The sequence below is a fragment of the Pelodiscus sinensis genome, chromosome 23 (genome assembly GCF_049634645.1).
Source record: "Pelodiscus sinensis isolate JC-2024 chromosome 23, ASM4963464v1, whole genome shotgun sequence".
In the NCBI taxonomy this organism is placed as follows: domain Eukaryota; kingdom Metazoa; phylum Chordata; order Testudines; family Trionychidae; genus Pelodiscus; species Pelodiscus sinensis.
Window position 1 is genome coordinate 13561381 of NC_134733.1, and position 25336 is coordinate 13586716.

At 46.5% G+C, this 25336-nt stretch overlaps 1 protein-coding gene across 2 annotated transcripts; it reads left to right on the top strand.

Annotated features, from left to right (window-relative positions):
• Positions 1–1701: 1701 nt before the first annotated feature.
• Positions 1702–22759, top strand: ENO1 (enolase 1). 2 transcript variants are annotated; one of them, XM_014575516.3, is made up of 12 exons: positions 1702–1856; positions 7024–7117; positions 10269–10364; positions 13540–13598; positions 15241–15310; positions 15746–15879; positions 16411–16633; positions 18808–19005; positions 19372–19573; positions 20142–20250; positions 21201–21259; positions 22281–22759. In XM_014575516.3, exons 2-12 carry the CDS (start codon positions 7033–7035, stop codon positions 22348–22350), a joined length of 1305 nt encoding a protein of 434 aa, XP_014431002.1. In that variant the 5' UTR covers positions 1702–1856; positions 7024–7032; the 3' UTR covers positions 22351–22759. The 2 variants fall into 2 exon arrangements, with proteins under 2 accessions (XP_014431002.1, XP_006127161.1); XM_006127099.4 differs by lacking the exon at positions 13540–13598 and adding an exon at positions 13868–13926 and having other exon boundaries at positions 1703–1856.
• Positions 22760–25336: the final 2577 nt, after the last annotated feature.

The window sequence follows — 25336 nt, forward strand, 5'->3', positions numbered from 1 at the left end:
CTTCCGCAGTACTCAGTCCCATTGGAACAAGCACTGGCAGGAAGTACTGAAATTTTCAGCTTCAGAGGGGAAGCTAGGTTAGTCTGTAACTTAAAAAAGTGGTCCTGTAGCACCTTAAGGTATGTCTACACTTGCAGCCTACTTCAAACTAGGGCTGCAAATGTAGGCATTTGGAATTGCAAATCAAGCCTGGGATTTAAATATCCAGCACTTAATTTGCATCTTCCCGGACGGGCGCCATTTTTTTTTAAATTAACAAGCCCGAAGTAACTGCCTCCGTCTACACGCGGCAGTGAAACGGGCGTTCAAAATAAAGCCCTAGTTCGAACTACCTGTTATTCCTCCTGCAATGAGGTTTAACAGGTAGTTCAAGATAGGGCTTTATTTCGAGCTTGTAAATTTACTTCAGGCTTGTAAATTTCAAAAAATGGTGCCTGGCCAGGAAGATGCAAATCAAGCGCAGGATATTTAAGTCCCGGGCTTGATTTGCAATTCCAAATGCCTACATTTGCACCCCTAGTTCGAATTAGGCTGCAAGTGTAGACATACCCTTAAAGACTAACAAATATAGTATCATGAGTTTACGTGGGTACAACCCACTTCTTCACATGAGTGGAAGAAGAGGCTGGAAATTTTCAGCAGTTGTCTTTCTGTCTCCCATTAGGGTTGCCAGATGTCCGGTTTTGAACCAGACAGTCCAGTATTTGAGCCTTCTGTTCAGGAAACAAATTGAGAAAATATAAATGAGAAAATATAAATGTCCGGTATTTTCTAAATAAGATGTAATGTAGATTGTCATGTAATGTCAAGTGTGTCCGGTATTTTTGTTGAAACCATCTGGCAACCCAATGACCCCCATCAATATGTCTGCTAGTTTCATGGATTTTTCCAACCTGCCTTTCCTCCTTCTATAGTACAGCTGAACAAAAATTCTTGCTAAGAACTGGCAAACATGTTGCATATTCTATACAGTATCTTACTGATAACTGCTCTCCCCCAGGGCCTGTTGCTTTGGTTTAGCCAGGGTAAATCAGATGCCCAGTATTTTCAAAATCTAACCTAGCCCTGTCAAAATCATTGCAAGTGCCCTTAATCCCTTCCCTGTTGTCACTTTTCCACTGTCTGGTTATTTGGGGTTTGCTAAAGCAAAGACCTTAGTGGACTGAGTGGATAACAATGTACTACCCAAAAAGCACTGCAGAACACTGCACACTAGCCTGCTCAGGCCATCTTCCTCCTCCTGAACAGTGCAGTCCTTATGTGCTTGTGCTTAGTCTGTGGATGGGTTGCTTCCTGCTTGCAAGCTGCTGCCTGGTGCCTCTGCTCAAAAGCGAAGCTAGCCCATGGGAGGGGGGTCCCTAAATAAGAATATCTGACACACACCCCTTTACTGAGTACTAATTGTACTATTTCCACAAACCAAAAAAAAATGGACTGGTCCAACGCACACGAATGCGCTTGCTCACTGCGAGGAACTGTACGTGGGTGAAACACTAAAGACGGGGCTTTCTGCAGCAGCCCTCTGTGCTCCCGCTTAGCGCCGCCCCTGCGAGCTCATCCCCGGCGCCCGGCAATGGGATTTTCCATGACTCAAAGCCCAGCCAGCTACTGCAGCAAGGGGCAGCCCGGCACGTAGCGCACGCGCCTAAGGACCGGGGCCGGCGCCAGCCCCGTCCGACCAATCCGAGACGGGCGAGTGAGGTGGGCCAGCCAATGGCGCGCCGAGGAGGACGCCCCAATCTGCATGGGATGGGCTATAGCCCAGCGCGAGCCGGTTACCTCTCCCCCTAGTCTCCTTGGAGCGTGAGCTGCGTGCGTGACTCTTCTGCTCTTTTTCTGCTAGCGGCTCTTTGCAGGTAAGGGGGGGGGGCCTCGCTGCACAACCGCCTGAGCCTGGGGAAGCGCCGAGCCGTGGGTGGGGTACCCTTTGCAAGGGGCCTGCCCGCCGCCGCATGCCCTTGGACTGGGGGTGGCCCTGAGATTGGGGGTGCTGCCTCCCGCAAGAGGAGCCCTCCCTAGGCGGCTGCTGTCTCCAAAAGCTGGGGTGTGTGGCAGCGGGAGGGGTTCCGGGTCTCCTAGTGGGGGGAACCCAGGAAATATTTCCTGGCCACGCCACCCAAAAAAAAAATGCACGCGGGGTGCTCGTGCAAAGCGAGGGTGCATCGGGAGGGAGTGGGATACACGTCCCTCGCCTCCTGCTCACTGCTATAGTCTGCAATGGCTTCCTGCCCGTGCGTGGCTGGCTTGCCAATTGCACAGGCCTCGCGGTCTGGGGCGGCGCTTCCTTCCCCCGGCTCGGCTCCCCCCCCGCTGCCCGGCAGCCAGTTTGCCCCAGCCAGAGGGCTGGTGGCTCTGCTAGGTGCTGTTCTCCGGGCACCGTCCTTGGCGTGGTAGGTAGTCTCCTCAGTCTGCTGCCACCGCCGCATGTATCATCGAGGCGGGTAAAGTCACGCCACCCGAGTGGCCTGAGTCAAGAGGCGGGATGGGCAGAAAAGGTCCGTTCTCTCGCTAACCTGATCGCTGCTGCTGCGTTTTGCAGGCTCTGCAACCCCCAGAGGTTCCACACGTGCCCCTGCGCTTGCTGTGTGCCCGCGATGACTTAAATGTATTGTTTCGTTTGGTCCAGAAGGCTTGTGCATGTTAAACCCCTCGCCCCCACATGGCACTTGCTCATTCAGTCCCCAGTTCAATCCGATTTGGTGGGTACTTCGTGCCCTTGACTCCTCTCCTGCTGAGAGCAGTGAAAAGGACTAGGAAATATTCTGTAGGCAAGAATTTCGCCACTTGTGCACTTCCATTTGCTGCACTTTTCCACTCCCCCACCCAAAAAAAACCCCTCACTGGTTTGCGGGGCGAGTGGCTCTTAACAGTTGCTGTCTGCAGGCAAGTGTTCAAAGCCACGTGGAGCCCAGGGAAAGTCTGTACTGCTGAAATATTAGGGCCAAGCAGTTGGCATGGCAGCAGTGATTAGACGGCTTTCATGCCTCACATACCAAGTCCCCTTCAGTGCAGGTTTGCATTGCAGAACTGTGGATTGATTTACAAGGCCTACAGGCCCCTGGGTCATGCTGTCGGTTGCAGGACTCTTGCAGGCCATGCAGCATCAGCATGTGCTCACAATGTGGTCATGCCTTTTTTGCCTGTTTCTCATGACTCACATTAAAATTCTTAACTGTTCTACCTATTTGGTCCCTTTTTTGGTGATGCTTAGTACTTTAAGTAGGAGTACATGTCATGTTACTAAGAAGTGAGTCACAATGCAAAGGAGTGGTTCCTTTGTTTCAGAAACCTTGTTAGCATGATGGGTACAGACTGTTAATAATTGAAACCTGCTGCAAAGTATTCAAAAGTCTTTAGTGTGTTACAGCTTTGAACCTTCCCCTCTTTTGCAACCTTAGCTGTCCTTCAGCTGTGCTTCTCAAATATTTAGTTATTTCTAGATCCGCGTTCTTGACCAATGTGTTCTTAGATGGACAGTTTGGTCTGACCAGTGTGACCATTCTCATGTTTCTATGAAATCTTCATAATGAAATAATTGTCATTTTTATATTTGGAATAGTAATGCAAGAAAGGCAGCTGCATAAGAGTTACCAGGGGTTACCCCAGTTATCTGAATGAAAACCAGTAGTGGAAAATCTCTTTTTGATTCTCCTGGGGTTTGTGTAAATGGTCAGGAGTTCAGTCAACCAGCCTTCAGCGATTTTTTTTTTCCGTTATTTAACATGCTGAGTCACAGGGTGGGGATACAGATTTTGAGCTGTAGGGAAGTACTGATATTTCATTTCCAAAACCACAAATTGAAGCAATTCAGTCCTTGATCTCCATTTTATTAAAAAACTGATTCTGAGTAGTCTGTTATTTCCTGACTTCCTGCATTCCCTGCTCTGATACATGCCAAGCAGCATTCTTCTAGTTGCATCATACTTGGGGCATAGGGATGAATAAGGAATACACTATTGGGGGTAAGGAGAGACCTGCAGTGGAATCTGATGGTACCCTTGTTGAAGTCTTCCTTGGTGACTTGAGCCTATCCTCTCTGGAGTGCTAAAGAGAGGCAGTAATATAGTTAGGTTGGAGAAGAGCCTTGTCATTGTACAAAAGTCCCCAGGTTGTGCATTTCAGCCCCAAGTGGAACTTGCAGTAGATAGCTATCTTCAGTGGCAGGGCATGGAAGGTTCTATAGTGGGTTTATACCCCTCTTCCCCCCCATACACAATTTGGGTTGTTGGTGTGGCCCCATAGCCTTTATCTGCATAGCTGCCCCTAACCCATAGGCTAGGTCTTCCCTATCAAAAAGGAGTTTTTACAGCAAGATTAACTCCCGAGAGGTATCTTGCTATAATAATCTAGTGGAGCATTTTTTGTCATATTGTCCTTGTTATCTGTCTGGGAGGTATGATGTCCCGTATTTTCAATTGCTAGCCCATACCTCTAAGTGTGTGCAGTTACCTCTCATGTTAAAGGGACCCTTGAAAACAGAAATAAGAGAGAATCTGTGTAATGTGAAAGACAAGATAGCTGCTCTACAGGTATGGCTCATTTCCGGTTAATTCTCGAGGCACTGGAGGATTGGAATAGTAAATGCAAATTTATTACTTTCTGGAAGGCTCTCTTGAGGGAAGCTTCCCTTTTACAGCCTTGTCTCCCCACTTATGTAACCCTGAAACAAATACATGCAGACTGAACCACAGCTGGGACATGCTTATGCTTGTTCTCCTCTATAGCTATGGTTGATTGAATCATGGTTGTCCGAGCAGACAGTTCATGGAAGCAAATGATTTCCATTGGGCTCATGATGAGTTAAACTGTATCTTGTAGACAGATGCTGTTCCTTACCAACCGTCCCTGGGCAAAATGATTCTTTGAAGACAGTAGTGAAGAAGCTCAACAACCGTTAAAATAAAACTGATTTGGTGCGGGTCTGAAATACTGCAGTGCTGCAAACTGAGCATAGCTGCTAAGGAAGGGGAGGGACTTCTGGGGAGGTCACTTCTCAAGGACACTTGAGAACTAAAGTAATATTAATGTCTTGTTTCATTTCTGCTGTGGGAGACAGGTACACAAACTTTATTGTGAGTACTTCTCGGGGTAACAAGTTTCCTTTTTAAATAAGGAACAGTGTATGTATTATGCATTTCCTTGAAAATGTCATATCCTGCTACAGGTGAAGCATCTCCTCTGATGCTTCAGCTGCAGCCCTGAAAGTGAAAGCAAGATGCAGTGTATGCAAGAGCCTATAAAGAAGGGATTCTTGCAACAAGGAAAGGTTGGCCATGGTTGTTTCATGTTGGCCACTAAATAGCATCAAGGAGGGCTGTGCACTAGAAAACTGCAAGGAAAGTGGGGGGATTTTAATTGGATACACACTTGCTTGGGTGGGCTAGTGTGGCCAGGCTTCTTCTCCAAGAGTTTTCAAACAAATTGAGTGCTCAGTTTAATTTAAGACTTAAAATAGAGCAGAAAAATCAATTAGAAAACCTTTCATCCCCAGGTTTTCTGCTACCTCACTGCCAAATGAGACAGTAAGAGACTAAAGAAAGGTGTTACCTTGTAGTGGGGAAGAGATAAAGGATATAGTTTTAGGAAGAGGGTAGCTCCAGAAAGAGAAAGGTAAACTCTCAATCACAGCATGAGCCTTTTATGTCACTGCAAAAGCAGACTCATGAGCACCCCTGTATGCTGTCGCTACCTATGACTGACTTGCCAAACTTAGCATCCAATTATTTCCATGTAAAAATTTTTTTTTGTGACTAAGCCCTGCACTCTAAATAAACTAACCTCACTGCTAATGGTGCACAGGTGCTTGCATGAGTTGCATTACAGCATAACCAACCTTCTGTAACAGCCATAAATAATTCCTGCTCTCAGACATGGTCTAAGGGGAGCAGCTAATAGGAGCAAAGCCAGTCTGACCATATCTCCCTGTCAGTGGAGTGGAAGGGAATGGACACTTTAAAATGTCCTTTAACCGAGACAACAGAAAAGCCTTTATTTCCCCCAAAACAATCTTCGTTGCACACTTTTTAGCATCACAGTTAGAGCAGTGTTAGTGTTACACAGCAGGTAGCTTAGGCCAGTAATAAGCATCAACATGCAAGGAACTGACATGCCAGCATATCCTTTTTGTGTGTTCACCTTGGAACACAGCAGAGGTAGAGATGAAGGGTGTTTTCTCTGAGGTCTGCCCTAATTAATCTGCTGCTGGCTTTAGCTGAAAGTCTGGGTACACAATCTTGAAAGGGAGACTGGTTTCAGAATGGATCATGGCTGTTACGGTAATTGATGTGAGTGGTATTTATAAAAACTGTTCCTGACCCCTTGATCTGTTTAGTGAGCTATTGCTCCAATATTTACTGTAAAGGTATGATATGGCTCAATAAGAATTGAGTAGGTCCTTGATTGAAGGATCACTTCTGGGTGTGTGTGCATGTGTGTGTTTTAACAAGGAAAAAAGTATGTGCACAAAACTAGACGTGAAACAAAAGTTCTTTCGCTAAATGGAGATTATGATTAAAGTGCTCCATACCAAATGCAGAGGAAGCTAGCCATACAGTAACTTGGTCTTGGCTAGAAACATAACTAATACATAGCTGTCTCTTTCCATTTCAAGTTTTCATTACATTCGAATCCCAGAATGTGCTCTTACATGTTCTAAAATTAAATGCAAGCCTCTGCACTGAAGTGTCGCTGCTTTTAAGAAGTGGTTTTAACTAGTCCTTGTTTGTCAAGTTCACTTCATTATTATCAAAGGTTAGTGTCTTTTAAGGAGTTTAAGGGAGTTGAACCTAAAATAATTGGATATCTTGCTTCCTTAGGTTTCTTGAAAAATCCTAGTCAAAATCAACAGGTTATGTATGCTACCTCAAACTCCTAATGGACATCTTAGCAAAAGAGATTTAATGATGGCTTTCTCCTGTTCCAGCAGAAACTCTGTGACTAATGATACAGATGAAATGCATACTAAGGTTCTTGTGCAATTTTGTGTTTTCAAAATATTGCATCTTTTTTCCCCCCCCTTGGCAGACATTCAAAATGTCCATAATCAAGATCCATTCTCGTGAGATCCTGGACTCACGTGGGAACCCCACGGTTGAGGTAGACCTCTATACTACCAAAGGTGAGTCCTCTTTCTGCCTACCACCATCTCTATTCTTGCCACATATCCGTAGGGGCTGCCTTGATCACTAAAGTAGAAACGTTCTTCGTACAAAACCTCTACTCTCAACTCTGGGGTCAGTGTTGCACATGTGCTATGGGGTTCCTGTCTGCTGGGGGGGGGGGGGAGTTCTGAGGCTGACTTTCATGGTAGGATATTTAGAGGAGAGGGGTATAAACAAACTAGGATAACAGCCAAAATGTCAGTGAAAAGTGGAGCTTTATGTTAAAAGCACTATATTTCAGTCTGCTCTGTCTCCTAGGATAGAACAGGCAAAGCTTCCTGATTAAATGAGAAGTTGATATCTCCAGTCTTGACACATAAGACAGGAACACATCTCACATTAGTATTTCTCTGTTAGGGGAAGATCTTTAGATATTGGTCTTAGTGGCTTGCGAACCTGATGTAAACTTTCATGATTGAAACAGCAAATTACTTTACAGATAGGGATCCGCTTGAATCAAGCTTGACAGGCAATAGGGGATAAATTCATCTCTCGTGTAACTCCAGGGAGGAAATGTAGCCCCCAGATTAGGACCAGAAACACTTGCATAGTGCCATATAGAGGCATAGGAGAACCATATGAATGTTTTCTCTCTGGCACTGAAGTTGTGCATTTCAGGGATTCCCTCTTAGCCTTTTGTGCATGATCCCTGTCATCATGTATTCAGCATATCTGTTCTAGAGCCACAGGAGTTGTGAAGTGCAGAATTGAGTGGCAGAGAGAAGCTCTTAAAACAGAACTAGTAATCTTGCAGCCTGAAAAACACATGGCAGGTGAATGGTCTCCAAATCTGAACTTCTCCTAAGCTGACACCCATAGGACAGTGCAAACCCAAACTGAGTGAAACTTTTTTTTCCCTTCACCTAATTCTGTATGACTACATTTAAGCTGCAGTGATCATTGAAGCTACAAAAAAGACCTTGAACAATTCTTGCTGTATGGATTCAGTGGCATAATTAACTTGAGCCTGGCCAGTGAGGCGTTTCCTTCATGAGACATGAACAGAGCTGAGGTCTTTCCTCTGTATAAGGCTTCCTACCCATAAATGATTAGGGTCATGAAGTAAACTAAAAAGGACAAGACACAACAGTCCAGTTGCGGTTGGCTTTTGGCTCTAGTAGTTGTGATCAGTAGTCATGCTGCTCAAATAGCTGTCTAACAAGTCTAGGAAACTCTTTTAAGGACTCTTAAGTGTCTGTTACATTACATGCCTCTCTTCTGACTGCATTTTGAAATAAACTTGCTCAGTTTCCAGAACGTTCCATAGAACCTCTGTGAATGACCATAAGAGTCTGAAGTACACAATGAATATCGTGTTAGACTCCAGTTTACCCTAGTCTTCCACAAACCTGATCCTATCTTTCTGTAATTCTCATGAGACTTTCTACTAGAATAAAGGTTGCAGGAAAATGTCCCATTAAATGAACTCTGCATCATGTCAAGTAAATTCATCTGGTATTTTGGCAGCTTTTTTTATGGGTTTCCAGTGACGTGTGCACAGCGGAGACTTGAAAGCTGGACGTAAATGACATTTAGTAGGACTGAAGACTTTGTGCTTGAAACTAGGATAAGCTTTATTGATGGTGTAGGTGGGGACAAGTCTAAGTGGGGGGGAGGGGGAATCTTTAGTCCCCTATTTTAACAGCTACCAATGGCCCTTTCTTGCTCTTCTGCACTTTCCCAATTCTGGCAAAATTGGGCTTTGACAAACTCAGCTCTATGCCTGTACATTTTTGCTTTCCCTCTAGAAGCTCTGTCTGCTTAATTAGAGGAAGTAGTGGTTATCTCTCTTCCGCTGCAGTTAGTTCTGCTCCAGGTCTCTAGCTGTACTGCCTGCCTAAAGACTTCTGCCAACACGCTTCCCTTTGCAGTAACTTTGTGTAGCTCTTTAATGTAGACACAGACATGATTAGACAGCTGCTTAGTTGTAATTGTGGTTGTATATCTAGCATCCTTCATCTGTTTTGGTAGTTGCAAGGCATTTTCCCTCCACCCTTCCTCATTGGTTCTTTGTTACTTAATGTGCTGCATCTTACAAGATCAGACAGTTGTATTATGCAAAACCATACCAGCATGGCTTGGCGGAATGAGCAATCACAATAGCTGTAGTACGCTAGCCAAACAGTTTATCTCTGTGCCTGGAAAGATGAATGGTTTCTCTTAATGAGATTCCAAACTAGACTACTTCTGCTTCAGGGAGGAAAGCTAGAGAGATCAAAACTGGCGCCTCACTCCAAAGCCTGAATGAACTCTAGTGCTCTCAATATTCTGTTCTGCAGGGTAACCTTAGCTAGACATATCTGTGGTTTAGTGCCTACCCTGTGGGGTCCTCCCATCAAATGACCAGATACCCACTGTGGATTCCAACCTCTAAGATGGCTTTTCATCATCTCCCCCCACTTCCATCTTTCCCAGTTGAGCCACAGATCTGCACATCTTTGGGGCACACATTAAACTTTCAGTTGGTAAATTGGGGTGCTGATCTGAAGCCTTCAGCCAAAGCTCTGTGTCTGTCTAAACCACTCCTGTCTGCTTCCAAAGAGCAACCTGATGAGATGACAGAACTTGTTTGCTTCTCAGGGGCATGATGGTGGTGATGCTGGAGATTATATAGCATACTCTGTCTTCATGATACCCTCTCCCCTATATGCCCCAGAACTCCCAACAGGACTCGAACCATTCCAAACACCTGCCCACCCAAGAGCAAACGATTCACCTTAGATTCTCTGTATAGAACTAGTGGGCCAGCCCAGGCAATGGTGCTATTTGGTGGAAATTAAAAGTGGGTTTTTTTTGGTTTTTCTTAAGAAATAGTAGATACCTCCAATGGGGAAAAGGGTTGGTTATCCAGATAACTAGTGGGCTTTTCGTGACTGATGCCTTCTATGTGAAAGAAAGAAGCAAGCTATCAGTCTTGATACTCAGCCATATGAACAGTCTGAGTTGGTTTGTAATGTTGCCCAAACATGACTTGAAAGAATATAACTCTTCAGGAGAGAGACCTAGCAGTGAGGAAGGGAGCAGCATTCCCTGTGCTTGCGAACTAATAGTTTTAGGTTGGGCTAAAGAACATGCAGATGATTTTCTGTTCTCTCCTGCTATACTCAGGAATGTTCCGAGCTGCTGTACCTAGTGGTGCCTCCACTGGAATCTATGAAGCTCTGGAGCTTCGTGACAATGACAAGACTCGCTTCCTGGGAAAAGGTAAATCCACTCTTTTGCTTTTCGATGTTCAGCCTCAGCTGTCCCATGGCAGGTGTTGCTGCAAACACTCAGTGCTGTTGTAGTAGCTGGTATGTTGGCATCTCTCCATCCCACCCCTTGTCACTTACCACGTTTCACAGTTACTGGCTAGCTTGCAATCCAACTCAGTTGACCCATTGTGCAGAAGTGATCGGGTACTGTTCAAAAGTATAGCATACCCTCAACTCCGTTTTGAAGACAGTGGGAGAGGTGGATCCCTGTTTCCTCTGAGAATTAGGCTGTAAGAAGAGCCAGAGACTTGTTTTTGCCCAAGTGTGTAGGGCTCCGGCATTTTTGTTAGCTGCTCATGGCACTATATAATCCTAGGGGTAATTCTGCGGTTTTACTATGGCTCCAAATGCAACAACTGCAGCATTCCCCCAGGACTAAGTACAGTATGCAGTGCTGGGGAGTCCAATGACAGAACATGGGCCAGATCTGGAGGTCCAGATGCTTCTGAATGAATACCGTTATCTTTTTATTTTATTAATTTTTCCCTGGAGTCTGGACCTTGACTATACCATGACGAAGAAATTTGGACCTTGACAAAAAAGGACTGTTCTTTATTACTGCACTTTGTGGCTGTGCTGCATGTTGATGCCCTTTGGGGGCATTGGTTCTGTGCTAGTTAGCAATGTGTTCAGCCTAATGGGCATCTGAACAACCCATCCCTAAAAGCCTATTATCCTTATTTGCCTATTAATGGCAAGATCCTTTATAGAGATTGAAAATTGCCTGAGTGCTAGAAGCATGCTGTTCCCTGAACCATTCAGTAACAATTGGTGCCATGTGCTGCCAGGTTTGGGGGGCAATATGTTGAAATGAGGATGAGATGGAATCTCAAATTAAGAGCATCTGGTAGAGAAGTCCTGAGCTCAGAAGAGCTTTCATGCAACTCTGACTGTCTGCAGATGCTGTCTGATGCTAAATGCAACTGCCTGTGATCTGCAGTGACCTGTTTGGGGGAAGAAATTCAAACTCGGTTTGCAAAGAAAGCAGCGTTACTTATTCTTTTTTCCCCACAATGACCTTTGGTAGTCATCCGTAGACTACCACTGTGCAAGCTGATGTGCCAGGGAGCCTGTCAAATAGTATAGAAAGCCTGTGCATTTAGGTCCTACAGTTCTTGAGCCATTTCACGTGCCTGTAATCCTGCAACTTCTTGCATCTTGGAGTATTGCTTTCAAAGCCTCATCAGTGTGGCTAGGGGTTAGCTCCCTTTTTCCTCTCCTAAATCTCTAGGGAAACGGGATGACTAGGAGTATTTTCAAATAACATGGGAGATATTCCTGGGGAGCGGGTATATTTAAATGGAAATGTTGGAGGCCTCTATGGGGCTTCATAAACTCCATTACCATCAAGATTTCTTAGATGCTGATCTGGCGAGAAGGAACTGTCATCTGAGCAGTGACAGTCACTTGAAGTTCTGCTTTAGTAATATGGGGATATTTGATCTGGGCAGAGGGGCTAAGAAAAGCATCCTAGGAAGAACTGAGGAACTTGTGCTGTCTACAACTTAGCAAATCTGCTTATATAGTGTTTGGAAATGACCCTTCAGTGCTTCATTTGGCTAGGTGTTTCCTTGTGCAAATGGGATTTTAAAGGCTTATCTGCTTATTCTGCATTTGTAGTCAGAACCCTCTGCTTGAAAAAACACCATCTTCAACAGCCAGCAGGGCTGATGTCTGAAAATTGTCAGGTAGCGAATAAGCAGCAGGAGCCAATAGGCTTTTCAAGATACCTAATGGGAGTGGAATGTAGGGAATACAATAGAAGTATTTCCAAACGATGGTGCTGGAAAGCCTTCTTTAAGTCATCAGTGTCTGTTTAATAATGCAGATTTAATCAGCTTTTGCTAGGCTTAGCAGACTCTTACCTCACTTGCTCCAAGTGTTCTGAACAAAGGAATCTTTGAAGCACTTGTCTGCTCAGATCTTTGAGAACACTCCTTACAGGGAGGCTATCGGTGTCACTAGGCTGGTGTTTGGTTGTCCAGTTAATTACTATGGTCTTGGCTGATGGAGGAAAGACACAACCTACCTGGCTTTGGGACGGGATTGGTTTTCTGTCCTTGTGTATGTGGCAGTCACAATAGACTCAGTGGAGTGTTAAACTACAGGCTAAATAGCTGGGATGTGCAATATCACGTGCAGAATTGGTGTGGTGGTCTGATCTCCATTTGGCACTTTCTTTCATCCCAGGAAAATGTTGGCTGACATGCAGCATTTTGTACAGGCACCAATTGCTTCAGGAAAAGACAAAGCTTTTAATATCCGCACCTGTGTTCTGAGTGTAGCTATCTGCTCTTCTAGTGGAGAGAATGCTAATATAAAAGCAAAGTGGTTCTGCCGCACCTAGGCGTGTCTGACTTGGAGCATCATTGTAATCCAGGATAGGGTTGTAGATATTAAACGACCAGGCATCTTAATGCCTGTCTGCTTAAAGCATCAAAAGATCCTTCCCTCCTCTGCCAACCCAAGTGTCCTTTTCCTTGTGTCCTGATGCAGGCGTTCTCAGGTTTTTTTTCTGAGGCCCCTCCCATGGCCCACAACAACTGTTCTGCATGTAAAAGCAAGGGGCAGCAAAAAGAGCAGTTCCCTGCTGTCCCCCACCATGGGGGGGTCCCTGCGAAGCTAAGTTGCACAGACTTTAGCTTCAGCTCCATGGGGCAGGGCTTGGGGCACTAGGTTTCAGCCCCTTGTGGTTGGACTTTGGCTTTCTGCCTTTGGCCCCCAGCAAGTCTAATGCAAGGCCTGCTTGAAACCTGCTCATGCATGTGCCCTCCCACAAGGCCTTGGACCACTGGTTGAGTTGAGCCACTGTCTTAATGGTCTCCTTAACTAAAAGTTGGCTTGTTCAATGGATAGAAGCCTGAAGAGTTGCAAACTCAAGGCTGGACTCTAGGACTGAGACATTGCCAGGGAAAATAATCCACTTTGCTTGGCTGGAGAGGCGCGCCAACTTGCACTATCTAGTGAACCTGCTCACTTCTGTTCTATTGCTTAATATGGGGCATTTTGCTAATCTTTAAGATTACTGCCACACTCTACACTATTGTGATGGCTTTCCCCCTTCATTCGCTCTTTCTTTGCTCTTTCACCCCTTCCTTTACTCTTGTCCATTTCACTTCTGTCAGGTGTATCCAGAGCTGTTAAATATGTTAACCAGTTCCTGGCTCCAGCGTTGTGTACTCAGGTAATGGTCATGTGCTTTTATTGCAGCCTGTCACTTGGACAGACTCTTTCAGTGCATGGTCTTGCAAAACTAACCTTCCAGCAGGCATTCCTAGATGATGGCTATTTCCATGATGTAACTTGTCACTCACTTGAGATCACTTAGACTTGGCAGTGAAAGCTAAAGTTTGGTTAATAGGAAATGTTGAATGATGGGTGATTGGGGTTGGATTTTATCAAGTGATCATCTACTAATGCCTGCATAGTGATTGATTTGCTTGTTCTTTCCAGGTGTCTCAAAAGCTGTTGGGCACATCAATAAAACAATTGCACCTGCACTGATTAGCAAGGTAGGAGCATTCATTACTTAACCTCAGTTAATGCAAGTGCAACACTTCCTACCTCTAACTTTTTGTCCCCTTTAAAAAAAAAAAAGCATCTGAAGAATGGCATTTGAGGTGTAGCAGGCCTGTGTGTGTGTGTGTGTGTGTGTGTGCATGAGAACAAATTGACGTAAAATAACTCCCTTAATCCAGTGACTGCTTCCATTAATGAGTGCAAATGTAACCCTAACTTAGCCAGAATAGCATCGCTTGTTCTGATCATCTTGCTTGGATTTCAGTCTGTAGTAGTGTTGTCTACGTTGCTGCATATAGCAGTGTAAATGTTAAACTTAATAGGTATTTATTTCTAGTGTCCAGTTTACAAAATGAAAATGTAATGCAACTTCCCTATCAAAGCTATTCTGAAGTCCTACTTAAACTAGGTGTATAGGTCTCACTGAGCTAGGATCAATAGACCTCTGTACAAACTAAAAGAGGTGCATAAACTTTCATTGGGATCCCCTCTACTAGGCCAAGTTGAGGACAAGGGTAGTTTCCTTCAAATAAGGTGTGTTTAAGAGAGTCCTTCAGCAGATATATATGCTCTAGGTAGCTTTTGACCTCAATTAATGACAGTTCCTGAAACTGTAATTTGGGAAGCAGTCTGCAGGTAAGTGGTTGATAACTGACACTATGGATGTCAGTATGTAGATGGCTACATGATTAACTGATAAGCCTATATGCATGCGCGCGCACACACCCCTTGCTTGCTCTGTATCAGAGGCAGCAGGGGGGCGGGGTGGAGCAGGAGCCAGTGCCTGTGTGAAGCTGGCTCCCCATGAGCATGTGATCCACCTGCCCTCCACCTCACCCCCACACTGCTACCTCTGATAGAGGCAGCAGTCTAGAGGATGGAGGGAGGGCAGGCAGGAGCAGAACCTGCAGGAAGGTGGCTTTCAAGCAGGCTTCCAGCATGTGCTGGCTCTGCAGACCTACCTGCCACACCTTTCGCTGCCTCCCATGTTAGGGGGAGGGCAGGAGCTGGCCTAAAAGCTGTTCTCTTCCCTCCTTCCTCCCCCCACAGCCTCTATTAGAGGGGGCAGGGAGGCTACTGCAGACAGGCTGTTCTGTGGCAGCAGCCCCTGCACGGGGTCCAAGCTCCCCATGGTCAGAGGCTACCCCGGCATCCCGCAGGGAGCTCAGACCCCTTGCAGGCAAGGCGTGTCACCACCCCACACTGTTGCCTCAGATGGGTCCCCTGTGACGCTGGTCGAGAAGGGGGGGGATTGAACTGTAAAGCGTAGCTTTGTCTTGGGACTTCACTCTTGCTTCCCTTTGCAGAACCTAAATGTGGTGGAGCAAGAGAAGATTGACAAACTGATGCTAGAGATGGATGGATCAGAAAACAAGTGTAAGTGGCTTTTTGCACAACACCCAGGTGTGCCTCTTCAGCCCCAGGGATGTGCTGCATTGTGTTGCAAAGTAACTAGCTGTTTTGGGGGGCAAAGGGAAGAAGTGGGCTTTATCCAGCCCTGCTTCGTGGTATTGGGGTAACTTACAGAGACCCCTACTTCACGTATCAGTCCTGTGATCGTAGGTACTGTGAGACTATGAAGATGTACGCTGGCACAAAAGCCTCCATGATGATTCCACAGCTAAATCATTGTAAGCTACTGTGAACTTTGTGCCGCCCTGGAGTGGGAGTAGCAGAAAAGGGAGCTGCTGTGAGCTTACTTGTGATGCCTACACTTAAAAACCATAATAGCAATAGCACTTCTGAGGGGTGGCTTGTTGAGGAGTGTTGTCGATGTCTATATAAATCATGTAACAATTTCCTTTGTTTCAGCCAAGTTCGGGGCTAATGCCATCCTGGGTGTGTCTCTGGCTGTGTGCAAAGCCGGTGCTGCTGAGAAGGGAGTCCCCCTGTATCGTCACATCGCTGACCTTGCAGGAAACGCAGAAGTCATCTTGCCAGTTCCTGTAAGTTTCCTGAGTCAGAAATTTGGAGTCTATATCAGCCTGGGTGGCCTTCTCCTACGTTATTTAGGAGCCCAAGTCTCTGACTTTCACAGGGCATCTTGCTTCTAACTCTTATGTGCCTGAAAATCCCTGTCCTTGGAAGACTGATGTTTATGCAGGGTACTTATGGGTCATGTAATGGACCCCTTCTGGATTGTAGCATTCAGTTTAGGGCACAGATAGTAGAACTACCTGTGCATGATAGTCTGCACTGTAAACTCACCTTTGGTTCCTTGGTCAGGGAGAGCATGCAAAGGTTTCGTGCAGAACGAGAAATGCATTGTGTCCGGGTGAGTGAGCTCATAGCCTGGGATCAGAGCTCTCTGATTTCCACAGGTCCAGGATAAGACCTTAAAAGCAGGTGTTCTGGGCCTGTCCAGGAGAAGGGGAAATGAGCATCTCTCATTGCACTGCTTAGTTATATGGTATGAATTATGGCTAAAGATGGAGGGAGAAGTGGAGCAGCTGACACTTATTCTGTTGTTCATCCAGGCTTTCAATGTGATCAATGGTGGGTCCCACGCTGGTAACAAGCTGGCCATGCAGGAGTTCATGATCCTCCCCGTTGGTGCAGAGAACTTCAAGGAAGCCATGCGGATTGGTGCTGAGGTCTATCACAACTTGAAGAATGTCATCAAGGAGAAGTACGGAAAGGATGCGACCAATGTGGGTGACGAGGGAGGCTTTGCACCCAACATCCTGGAGAACAAAGAAGGTACAAAGCTGAGATGGGCGGGGAAACTAGAACTTGGTCACCATTGTGTTCAGGCCTGTGTAACTCACCCAGCTGCCTCAGACCAGCATGGGCTCCAGATAATTTTGGCTTCTGTCCTGACCTCTGGAGGGGATCTCTTCCTTTCTAGCAACTTCTAATGGTCACTGACTTCATCTATCCCCTTCTATTCACGCTGGAGGTGTCAGGCCAGTCCCATGGGGCTTTCTAGTGCAAAGCTGCTACCCCCTATTGCTAATTTGAGGAGGTTAAATTGCGGATTGGCGGCAGACCAGTGGCTTCAATTGATGCACTCAAAACAGATTAAAAAGGTGACTTAATTTCTCTCAACTTCAGGTACATCACTCTTTCATTTCCTGTTGGTACTAGGTGAAGGACAGCCCTGTCCAGTTAGGGCTGGGAATAAAACTTCTAGTTTTTATGCCATCGGTTACTGTTCAGAAGTAAAAAGGAGAGACTTTACTGGGGCAAGTCTGTCTCCTAATGCTCCAGGAAGAAGGGACCGCTCGCTTTGTTGCAGCGAGCAATAAGAGCTCCTGGGGAAGAGGAACAAAGGTAATCTCTGTTCCAGTGCTTCAGTCCCTGAGGTAGTACAGGAGATGCTGCTTTCTAGCAGCATGGAAAACACATTCACTGAGGAACCTACAGAAGCACTGTGCCTGCCAAGTAGGGGGCAGTGGAGCAGCCTCTGAAGCTGTACGAGTATTAAACATGTCTGCATCAGTAGAAAGCTGTTCTGGTTTTGAATGTAGCAGTTTTCGTTGTGAACCACTATTGTGCATACCTATCCACCTTCCACCTCTCCCTTCAGTGACATTGGAGATATTGAGCAAGAACTAGAGTCCCAGGGCACATCTACACTATGCAGAAGATCTTTGCTGCTATGGTTGATCTTCCAGGGTTTGATTAATTGGGTCTAGTGAAGACCCACTAAATGGAACTGAAAGGGTGCCCCAATCAGCACCGGTGCTCCCTGCCCCTCATGAGGAATACAGGAAGTTAACCGGAGCGTTTGCTCCCATTGAATTCCTGCTTTGTGGACAGTGCAGAAACTCCATTTAAGAGGCGCAATTACAGCTATGTAGGTTACGTAGCTGGAGTTGCATATCTTAATTGGACCTTCTGCAGACTCTACTGCAGAGTCTCAGAGCCCAGAGTCGCTCAATCTGTAGGCTGCTTCTTCCCATTCATGTCACCAAATGTACAGTCGATTGGTTGTTTACCTTGTTTTTGGGGGAACGGAGGGGGTGGTGAAGCTGAACAATTAACTGGACACTTTGTGATCTGGGAGTTCCACAGCCTTGAGTTAGACTATCTTCTATTTTTAAACGTCCTGAACAGAGCTTGTTACTGTATACAGTCTGGCAGGTCCAGCTGCTACTTGGCTCTCAATCTGGGAGGAGTCAGTGGGTTGTGTTCAGTTGCAAGGTGATCACCCAGCACTTAGCTTTTCAGACAGCCAAGCGGTATCATGTTTTTAGAGGATTCAGCAGCCATGCTGCCTCTTCAGAAATAGCCTCTCATTACCAAGGTAAAAAGGGAATGTGTGTGACTGGAGGCCTGACATAGCAAATGCAGGTGGTGGGGGGAGAGAATAGTCCTCCCCTTCCCTGGGCAACTTCAGGCTAAATTTATTACATTGATTGCTATTAATGCCTCTCAGGGCCTATTGCCTACTGTAATTCCATGGGTGCTGAAGCAAGACAGGATCCACAGTGGCCAAGTCATGATTTCATTCCTATCTAAATTCCCACTACGGTGGAAACTGGAAATAGCAAATGTGCATTTCCGATCCTTTATCGTTCACTGATGTTAATATAAACTACTGTGCTCTGCCTCAGAGGTGGCTGCATGTCTGGTGGTGTCCTAAGCATCCCTGTGAGGCTGATACGGGATATCATTATAAAGTGGTAAAATGTTCTAGGAGTATCAGATACTGTGCAGACATTGGTCAATTAGACCTTGAGACCCCTGTTAAAGGCTGGTAAGGAACAACTTGATTTTAAAGGTGGGGAGGGGACTTGCCTAAGGCTCCAGATGAGTCAATAATAGAACTTGGATCCTTTTGGGAGCTACAGATTGTGTGCCTTGGCTACAAAAGTGGCATGGAAAGTGTTGCCCAAGAGTTGATTATAACCCACTCTCTTACCTTCCAGCGCTGGAGCTGCTGAAGACTGCCATCAGCAAGGCTGGCTACACTGACAAGGTGGTCATTGGGATGGACGTGGCTGCCTCTGAGTTCTATCGTGATGGAAAGTACGACCTGGACTTCAAGTCTCCCGATGACCCCAGCAGATACATCACTCCTGACCAGCTGGCTGATCTGTACAAGAGCTTTATCAAGAGCTACCCATGTGAGTGGGACATGATTCTCCATTCCCGGGCAGGCAGGAATAGATGATGTGCTCCCTGCAGGTCTTCCAACCCCCACACCACCATCTTTTGGTGCAAAAGGACAGATAGGAGCAAAAGTGAAATGATAGAGAGGTTGGGTGGAAGTTAAATAGTTGATAGAATAGCCTTTAATCCTGTGCTTGGGATTTGGTCCTTAGTGGGGGCAGTTTCAAAGCTGCTAATGCAAAGGCCTGAACATGGAGGTGTCAGGTGTATTAGTAGATGTTCCATCCCTAAACATCACCTGTCTGTAACTGGTTTCACCTTTGAGTGCTGCAGCTTGAACTCTTGGATGATGAGGCTGCCCCTTGTGCTTACATTCGCAGTGGTGTCCATTGAAGACCCCTTCGACCAGGATGACTGGTCAGCATGGAAGAAGTTCACTGCCAGCGTGGGAGCTCAGGTGGTGGGAGATGACCTGACTGTGACTAACCCTAAGCGTATTGCTAAGGCCGTGGAGGAGAAATCCTGCAATTGCCTGTTGCTCAAAGTGAACCAGATCGGCTCTGTCACGGAGTCGCTGCAGGCGTAAGTCCCCGTTACGGAGATTGACCCAGACCCACTTGGTGACGTGTGTGGTTAGGCACTTGCACGTCAAATGCCACCTGAATTACACGCAAACGGGAAAACTCATCTGCCTCCTGGTGGAAGAATATTCAGTTCAGTGTCTGAAACCTAATATTCCCAGCCACAAGTCCCCGTTAAGTGCTGGGCTGGATGACAGTGTTTTCTTTTTGAACAACTTAGCCTTAGCTTGGGATGTTAAAATGAGGTTAATTTACTAATTGAGTAGTCAATACATTTTTTTTATCTATTTGATTGGTCAGTAGGGGAAGGCAACCAAGTCCAGGACCAGACCTCTCTGTCTCTCTAATTTACAACCCAGAAGGAGCTGGGTGGGGGTAGGATGGTGGGCCTTGCTTACATCCTTAGTCTTAGTTGCATCCTTAACACCCGTAACGTTATTGAAATAAACCTGAGGCTGGATCGTGCAGTAACTAGCAATATTTTTGCACTTACTACCCTTAGTACAAGGAGTGCTACTGTGCATGGGATGGGGTAGTACAAAATCTTACTGCTATTTCTCTTGTGTTAGCTGCAAGCTTGCCCAGTCCAATGGCTGGGGTGTGATGGTGAGCCACCGTTCTGGAGAGACTGAAGATACCTTCATTGCTGACCTGGTAGTCGGACTCTGCACTGGACAGGTCAGTATCCGTACCCTCTAGTCACCTCGCTGCCTTATTTCATGGCACACAAGCCATTCTGTAGGAGGAAACTGATTATCCTAATAATGACGTGGAAGGCACAAAGAGTAATCTTGGATAAATTTGTGTCTGGATTTCCTGATACTCGTTGAATGTTAGTGAGTGCACTGCCTCAGCTTGCACCCAACTTTGTAGTTCAGGTTAGGTGAACAAACTTCTAATGAGGGGTGTACTAGTGTAGTCAATTAACCGAATAAGTAAAAGCTTACAGGTTATTGCAATAGACTACATGCATTCTCTCTTTCCCCAACCCCACTTGCCAGTACATGTTTTTTAGCAGGCTGGCCAGCAGCCCGGCTCAGTTTTGGTTTGCACTGGGTCCGGGACCAACCCCCATTGTGGCTCTGCATTTAAAGTGTATTAAGAACCAGCTGGGCAGGTAGCCCAGCTCAGTTCCAGCTAGTGCCGGTTCTGGGAGCTTAGACACGCCCCCAGCCCCAGTACAGGGGCTGCTGCCGCCCTGTGCTGCTGCATCTGTATCAGAGGCAGCAATGTGGAGCAACAGACAGCTAGTCTATGAGGGGAGTTAGTTTTTAAACTGGCTCCCCTTGTGGACCAGCTCCCACCTGGCACCCCACAACACTGTCTCTGATACAGGGGGCTCCCCAGAGTGGGGCTAGAGTGCACTGGCTGCCAGCCCCACCTCTGGGAGCTATAGAATAGCCACATAATGGTTAAGAATTCATGAGGTTAATCCACTATTCAATTAACCGATATTTAACCTCTCCACTTCTAATGGCTTGTCCTTTCACCATGCTCAACTCCCATGCATTAAGGACACAGTGGTTCTTATCATGCCATGGGAGAGGCATTGGTCTTCACGCTTTCAGCTCTCGAGAGCAGAACTGTTTTAACCCCAAATTAAGTATCTTCCTGACCTTTTGTTTCAGATCAAGACTGGTGCCCCTTGCAGATCTGAGCGTCTAGCTAAGTACAATCAACTTTTGAGGTGAGATTGTGCTCTGGGGAGGAGGTGGGGACTACTAAGTTAGCTTAAGTTAGCTGCAGTTTTGCCCTAAGAACAGGGTAGAATGCGTTATCTATCTGATGGCTTTTTCTGGTGATGCTGTGTTGGCTGTCCAAGAGTCCAGTGGAATAAATCTCCCTAGCTGACTGTAGGCAGACTTCAGTGGGCTCTGCCATGCATTCTGGCCTGAAAAAGTATCAAGGGCTAAGTGTTTCAAAGTTTTGGGGAAGAGTTTTTGTGGCTGTCCCTTGTAGAACTTTCCATGTTCCTCCTGTGGGCATATAAACCTAGGTGGCGGTAGCCACAGGTTGCTCCCTGTATCCAAATCAAGAAGCCCTTATCTCAGGAGTGACAACCTTAGTTCTGTGAAATGCTACCACCGTTGAGCCCAGAAAACAGAATACTCAGCCAACATCTGTGTTGCTTATTCTGTCCCTTGACAGCAGTGTTACTCAGGGCCTGATGCTTGCTGTGTTGGCTGCCCTTGGTATGGGAAGCTATGCACTTAAGATCTCCCTGTGGTGTATTCAGTGTTTATTTAGGAAGTATCCCTCAATACCAGACCATTGTTTGGCATAGGAGTTGGGGGAGGGGGATATGTTAAGTGTTCACGGGAAGGTCAGCAGAACAAATCTCCAGCTGGGTGGGAGGCTGTATGCAATATGTGTGGCCTGCTACTAAACAAACTGTTGACTCCACTGTGGCTACGACATGAGGGAAAATGCTGTCCCCACTACCTCACAAAGACACCCAAATTCAGCTGCCTCTATGAAAGCAGCATAGAATCAGCAGCATGGTCTGATTCTAGCTTGTTTTGGCTGGCGAACTTCAGTTTCATTGCAGAAATGTGAGCAGTAAGACTATCACTGTCCTCTACTCACCTTGGGTGGCTCTTGCTCCATCGCTCTTCTGTTGCTGCCAATCCAGCCAGGCAGTCATGCAAATAGATATACCACCTTCTGTGCTTACAGCCCTTTCTTCTCCTCCTTCCTTTCCCAAACAGAATTGAGGAGGAGCTTGGAAGCAAGGCCCGCTTTGCTGGCAGGAACTTCAGGAACCCTCGTATCAACTAAGTCCTGCGGGTCAGACAGCCCCTGTTCCGGTTGAAAGCACTAGTCACCTGATTAGATCATTATTATTTACCTGTATTAGAAAGAAGGGCAGCTGAAGGAACAAGACCAGTTTGCAGGGCCTCTCACCCTAGACTGTTTCACCTAGTGTGTTCCCCAGCTCTGACTTTGTTGATCTTAAGCGCTTTGCTGCTTCTGTAGAGCAGTCCCTCTGGGGGTTGTGAATTTAAAAAAAAAAACTTGGAACCATTGTTTAAGACCCAACTTTGACCTTGTTGACTATGGGCATAACCATATACTTCCCTCCCTGTTTAAGTGTGTGGAGCTGTGTAACTTGCAGTGCAACTTGAGGTGCCTGCAAACAGCAATATAGTAGTGTTTCTATGTGAGGCAAATAAAAGCATCAAACAAGCCTGCAATGAGTGTTGCCTGCAGTTATTCCATCAGCTGTCTTGCTGGCATGTACCTCTTCCCTGTCCTCGGTTGGTGTGCATGCCCACACTGCTAAAGGCTCTTGGCTAGGGGCATGCATGGTATTATTCCCATGAAAAGCAGCAGCTTAGCTGTCTGCCCTTCAGACATGTCCCAGCTGCTTGAGAGTTCACATAGCCAAGTCCCTCTAGAAAACAAGGCTCGCCCTAGGGATGAAGGTGTTGGTGCATGTGCTGAATTTTTGCCACATCTTCTGTGCACATTCTCACTCGGCCATCCCTGAGGCTGGTCTAAGAGTGGCAGTGACGGCAGTTAGCACAAATGGCTTACGTGCCCACAGTCAACAAGACTTTGTGCCTGAGCCTCTTCTCTTCCTCTGTTTTGTGTTGGGGTGCCCTAGATGAGAGGCTAGGACACAATCTCATCACTGTCCTGGAATGCCAGGTACTGGGTCGCTTTGCTGTAGCATGACCAGGTGAGTAGTGGGGCTTGCTAAGGCAGGCTTCCTACCTGTCCTGGCACCACGGACAACTTTGCATCCCAGAAGTGGCCAGCAGTGGGTCCCGCACCTAGCGGGGGTGCCACATGGCTCTGTGCACTGCCATCCCTCGAGTACCTGCTCTCATGGGGAGCCTGCTGGTTCCTGGCCAAGGGGAGCTGGGGAGGATGGTGCATGTGTGAGTAGCTTTCTTCCCCTCCTTCCCCCCTGCCTCCTGATTTCTTGCTTCTCCATCATTTTCTGCAGGGAACCAAAGGGGAGCAATATTGGGAGGAAGGAACTAGAGTCCTATGATCTGGGCATAGTTTTGGGGAGGAGGGTATCATATTGCTGCTTAAACGGTGACACATGGGGGTGGGCAGAGCACCCGGCTTGTATGTGCTTGACTTGCTGACTAGGCAGCTGGACAGTGCCAGTCCTGCTCCTGTGCATGATGGGTGCCATGCTTTTTCTGTGCAACAGTGAGTGCCAACTGTGGGGCAAGGAAAAAGCTGTGGGCTAAGGGCCAATGGAGAGAGGGAAAGGGAGGGGGGAGCACAGCAGAGGGGACCTATAGCAATCAATTGTATGGGGGGGGGGGGCTTAGCTTAATTGGACAAGGCAGTGCTATGGGATTTCATAGAGGAAGGGCTTGTTAGAAATAAACTGAACCTTAAGTGATAACAGATACTGGGAAAACTTCTATTACAAAGCTGTACCAGCCCTCAGCAAGTGCTGGGATTGAATAAGCATTTGTAGAGGGCTGCTCATCTTTCAGGGAGAGAGGGTTGTGATGTGAAGTAGGGATGTAATAGAGTAGTTGATTAACCCATAAACAAAAGCATACAGGTTAATGCTATAGATGAACATAAGAATGGCCATACTGGGTCAGACCAAAAGTCCATCTAGCCCAGTAGGCTGTCTGCCAACAGTGGCCAGCACCAGGTGCCCTGGAGGGGGGTGGACTGAAGCCCGTGATCAAGTGATTTGTCTTGAGCCATCTTTAAACTGTTATAGTTCTAGCCTTCACAGCTGCCTCTGGTAAGGAGTTCCACATATATTTCCCCTGGCCCTCCCTACTCTTTATTTTTTTTTTTTTTTTTTAGAGCAGGCTGTCTACTAGCCCAGCTCAGTCTTGCCTTGCAACCAAGACCTACCCCTGCTCTGACTGCATTTCAAGTGTATTAGGAGCAGGGCAGGCACAGTCCAGCTTAGGCAGAATCCCAGAGCTCAGACCTGCCCCAGACAAGGGCTGCTGCCTCATTGGAGGCAACAGCATGGGGTGACAGGCATCTAGTCTGCAAGGGGAGCTGTTTTTTAAACTGGCTGTCTTCACAGACCAGCTCCTGCTTGGCATCATATACTGCTGCCTCTGTATCCGTGGCAGCAGCATGGAGTGGCAGGGGCTTCTTTGGGAGTGAGGCATCCTGGCTTCTGGTTGTGTACACGTGCACACCCCGGACCAGATTATAGAATAGTCACGTAACTGATTAGAATGTGTGAGGTTACTTCACTATTCATTAGCTGATACTTAACATCCCTAATGTGAAGGGCTGGGCTGAAGGAAGATGCTGAAACCTTTGCCATTTATATTGAAAGAGCTACCCTATTGCTCCACTTCACACTCAGAACTGAATGTGGTAGGGGAAAGGAAAAAATTGCCTATTTCAGGAAGGTATTTCTAGGGAACATTTTCTCAAAGGTTTGTAGCTTAGCTGTATTTGCTATATTAAAAAACAAAGTAAAAACTAAACACCCAATTCTGTTCTCACTTAATCTGGTCCAACCTCCTAGGTCTCAATTGCTCTCAAAGCTCACTGGCCAAATCAAACCAGCCAATGATAAACAAGCTCAGTTTCTTCAAGGGCTTCATGTCAACATGTGGGTGTGCTTGCTATGTGCAATGTTGCTGGAAGATTTTTCCATCAATCGTATCGGTAGCAGATTCACTCTAGCACCCCTTAGAGTGGCATGAACATGCTGTGTTGTAGAGGATGCTGCCCAGCTTTCACTTCTCCCAGTTTATTCTTGCCACCAGTGATGCCACTCAATGGGATACATGGCACCACCCTTGAACCA

Coding starts and splice junctions, on each gene's coding strand:
- ENO1 (XM_014575516.3), top strand. CDS start 7,033: ATGTCCATAATCAAGATCCATTCTCGTGAGATCCTGGACTCACGTGGG. Junction 7,118..10,268: donor AGACCTCTATACTACCAAAG/GTGAGTCCTCTT, acceptor TGCTATACTCAG/GAATGTTCCGAGCTGCTGTA. Junction 19,006..19,371: donor CTTTATCAAGAGCTACCCAT/GTGAGTGGGACA, acceptor TTACATTCGCAG/TGGTGTCCATTGAAGACCCC.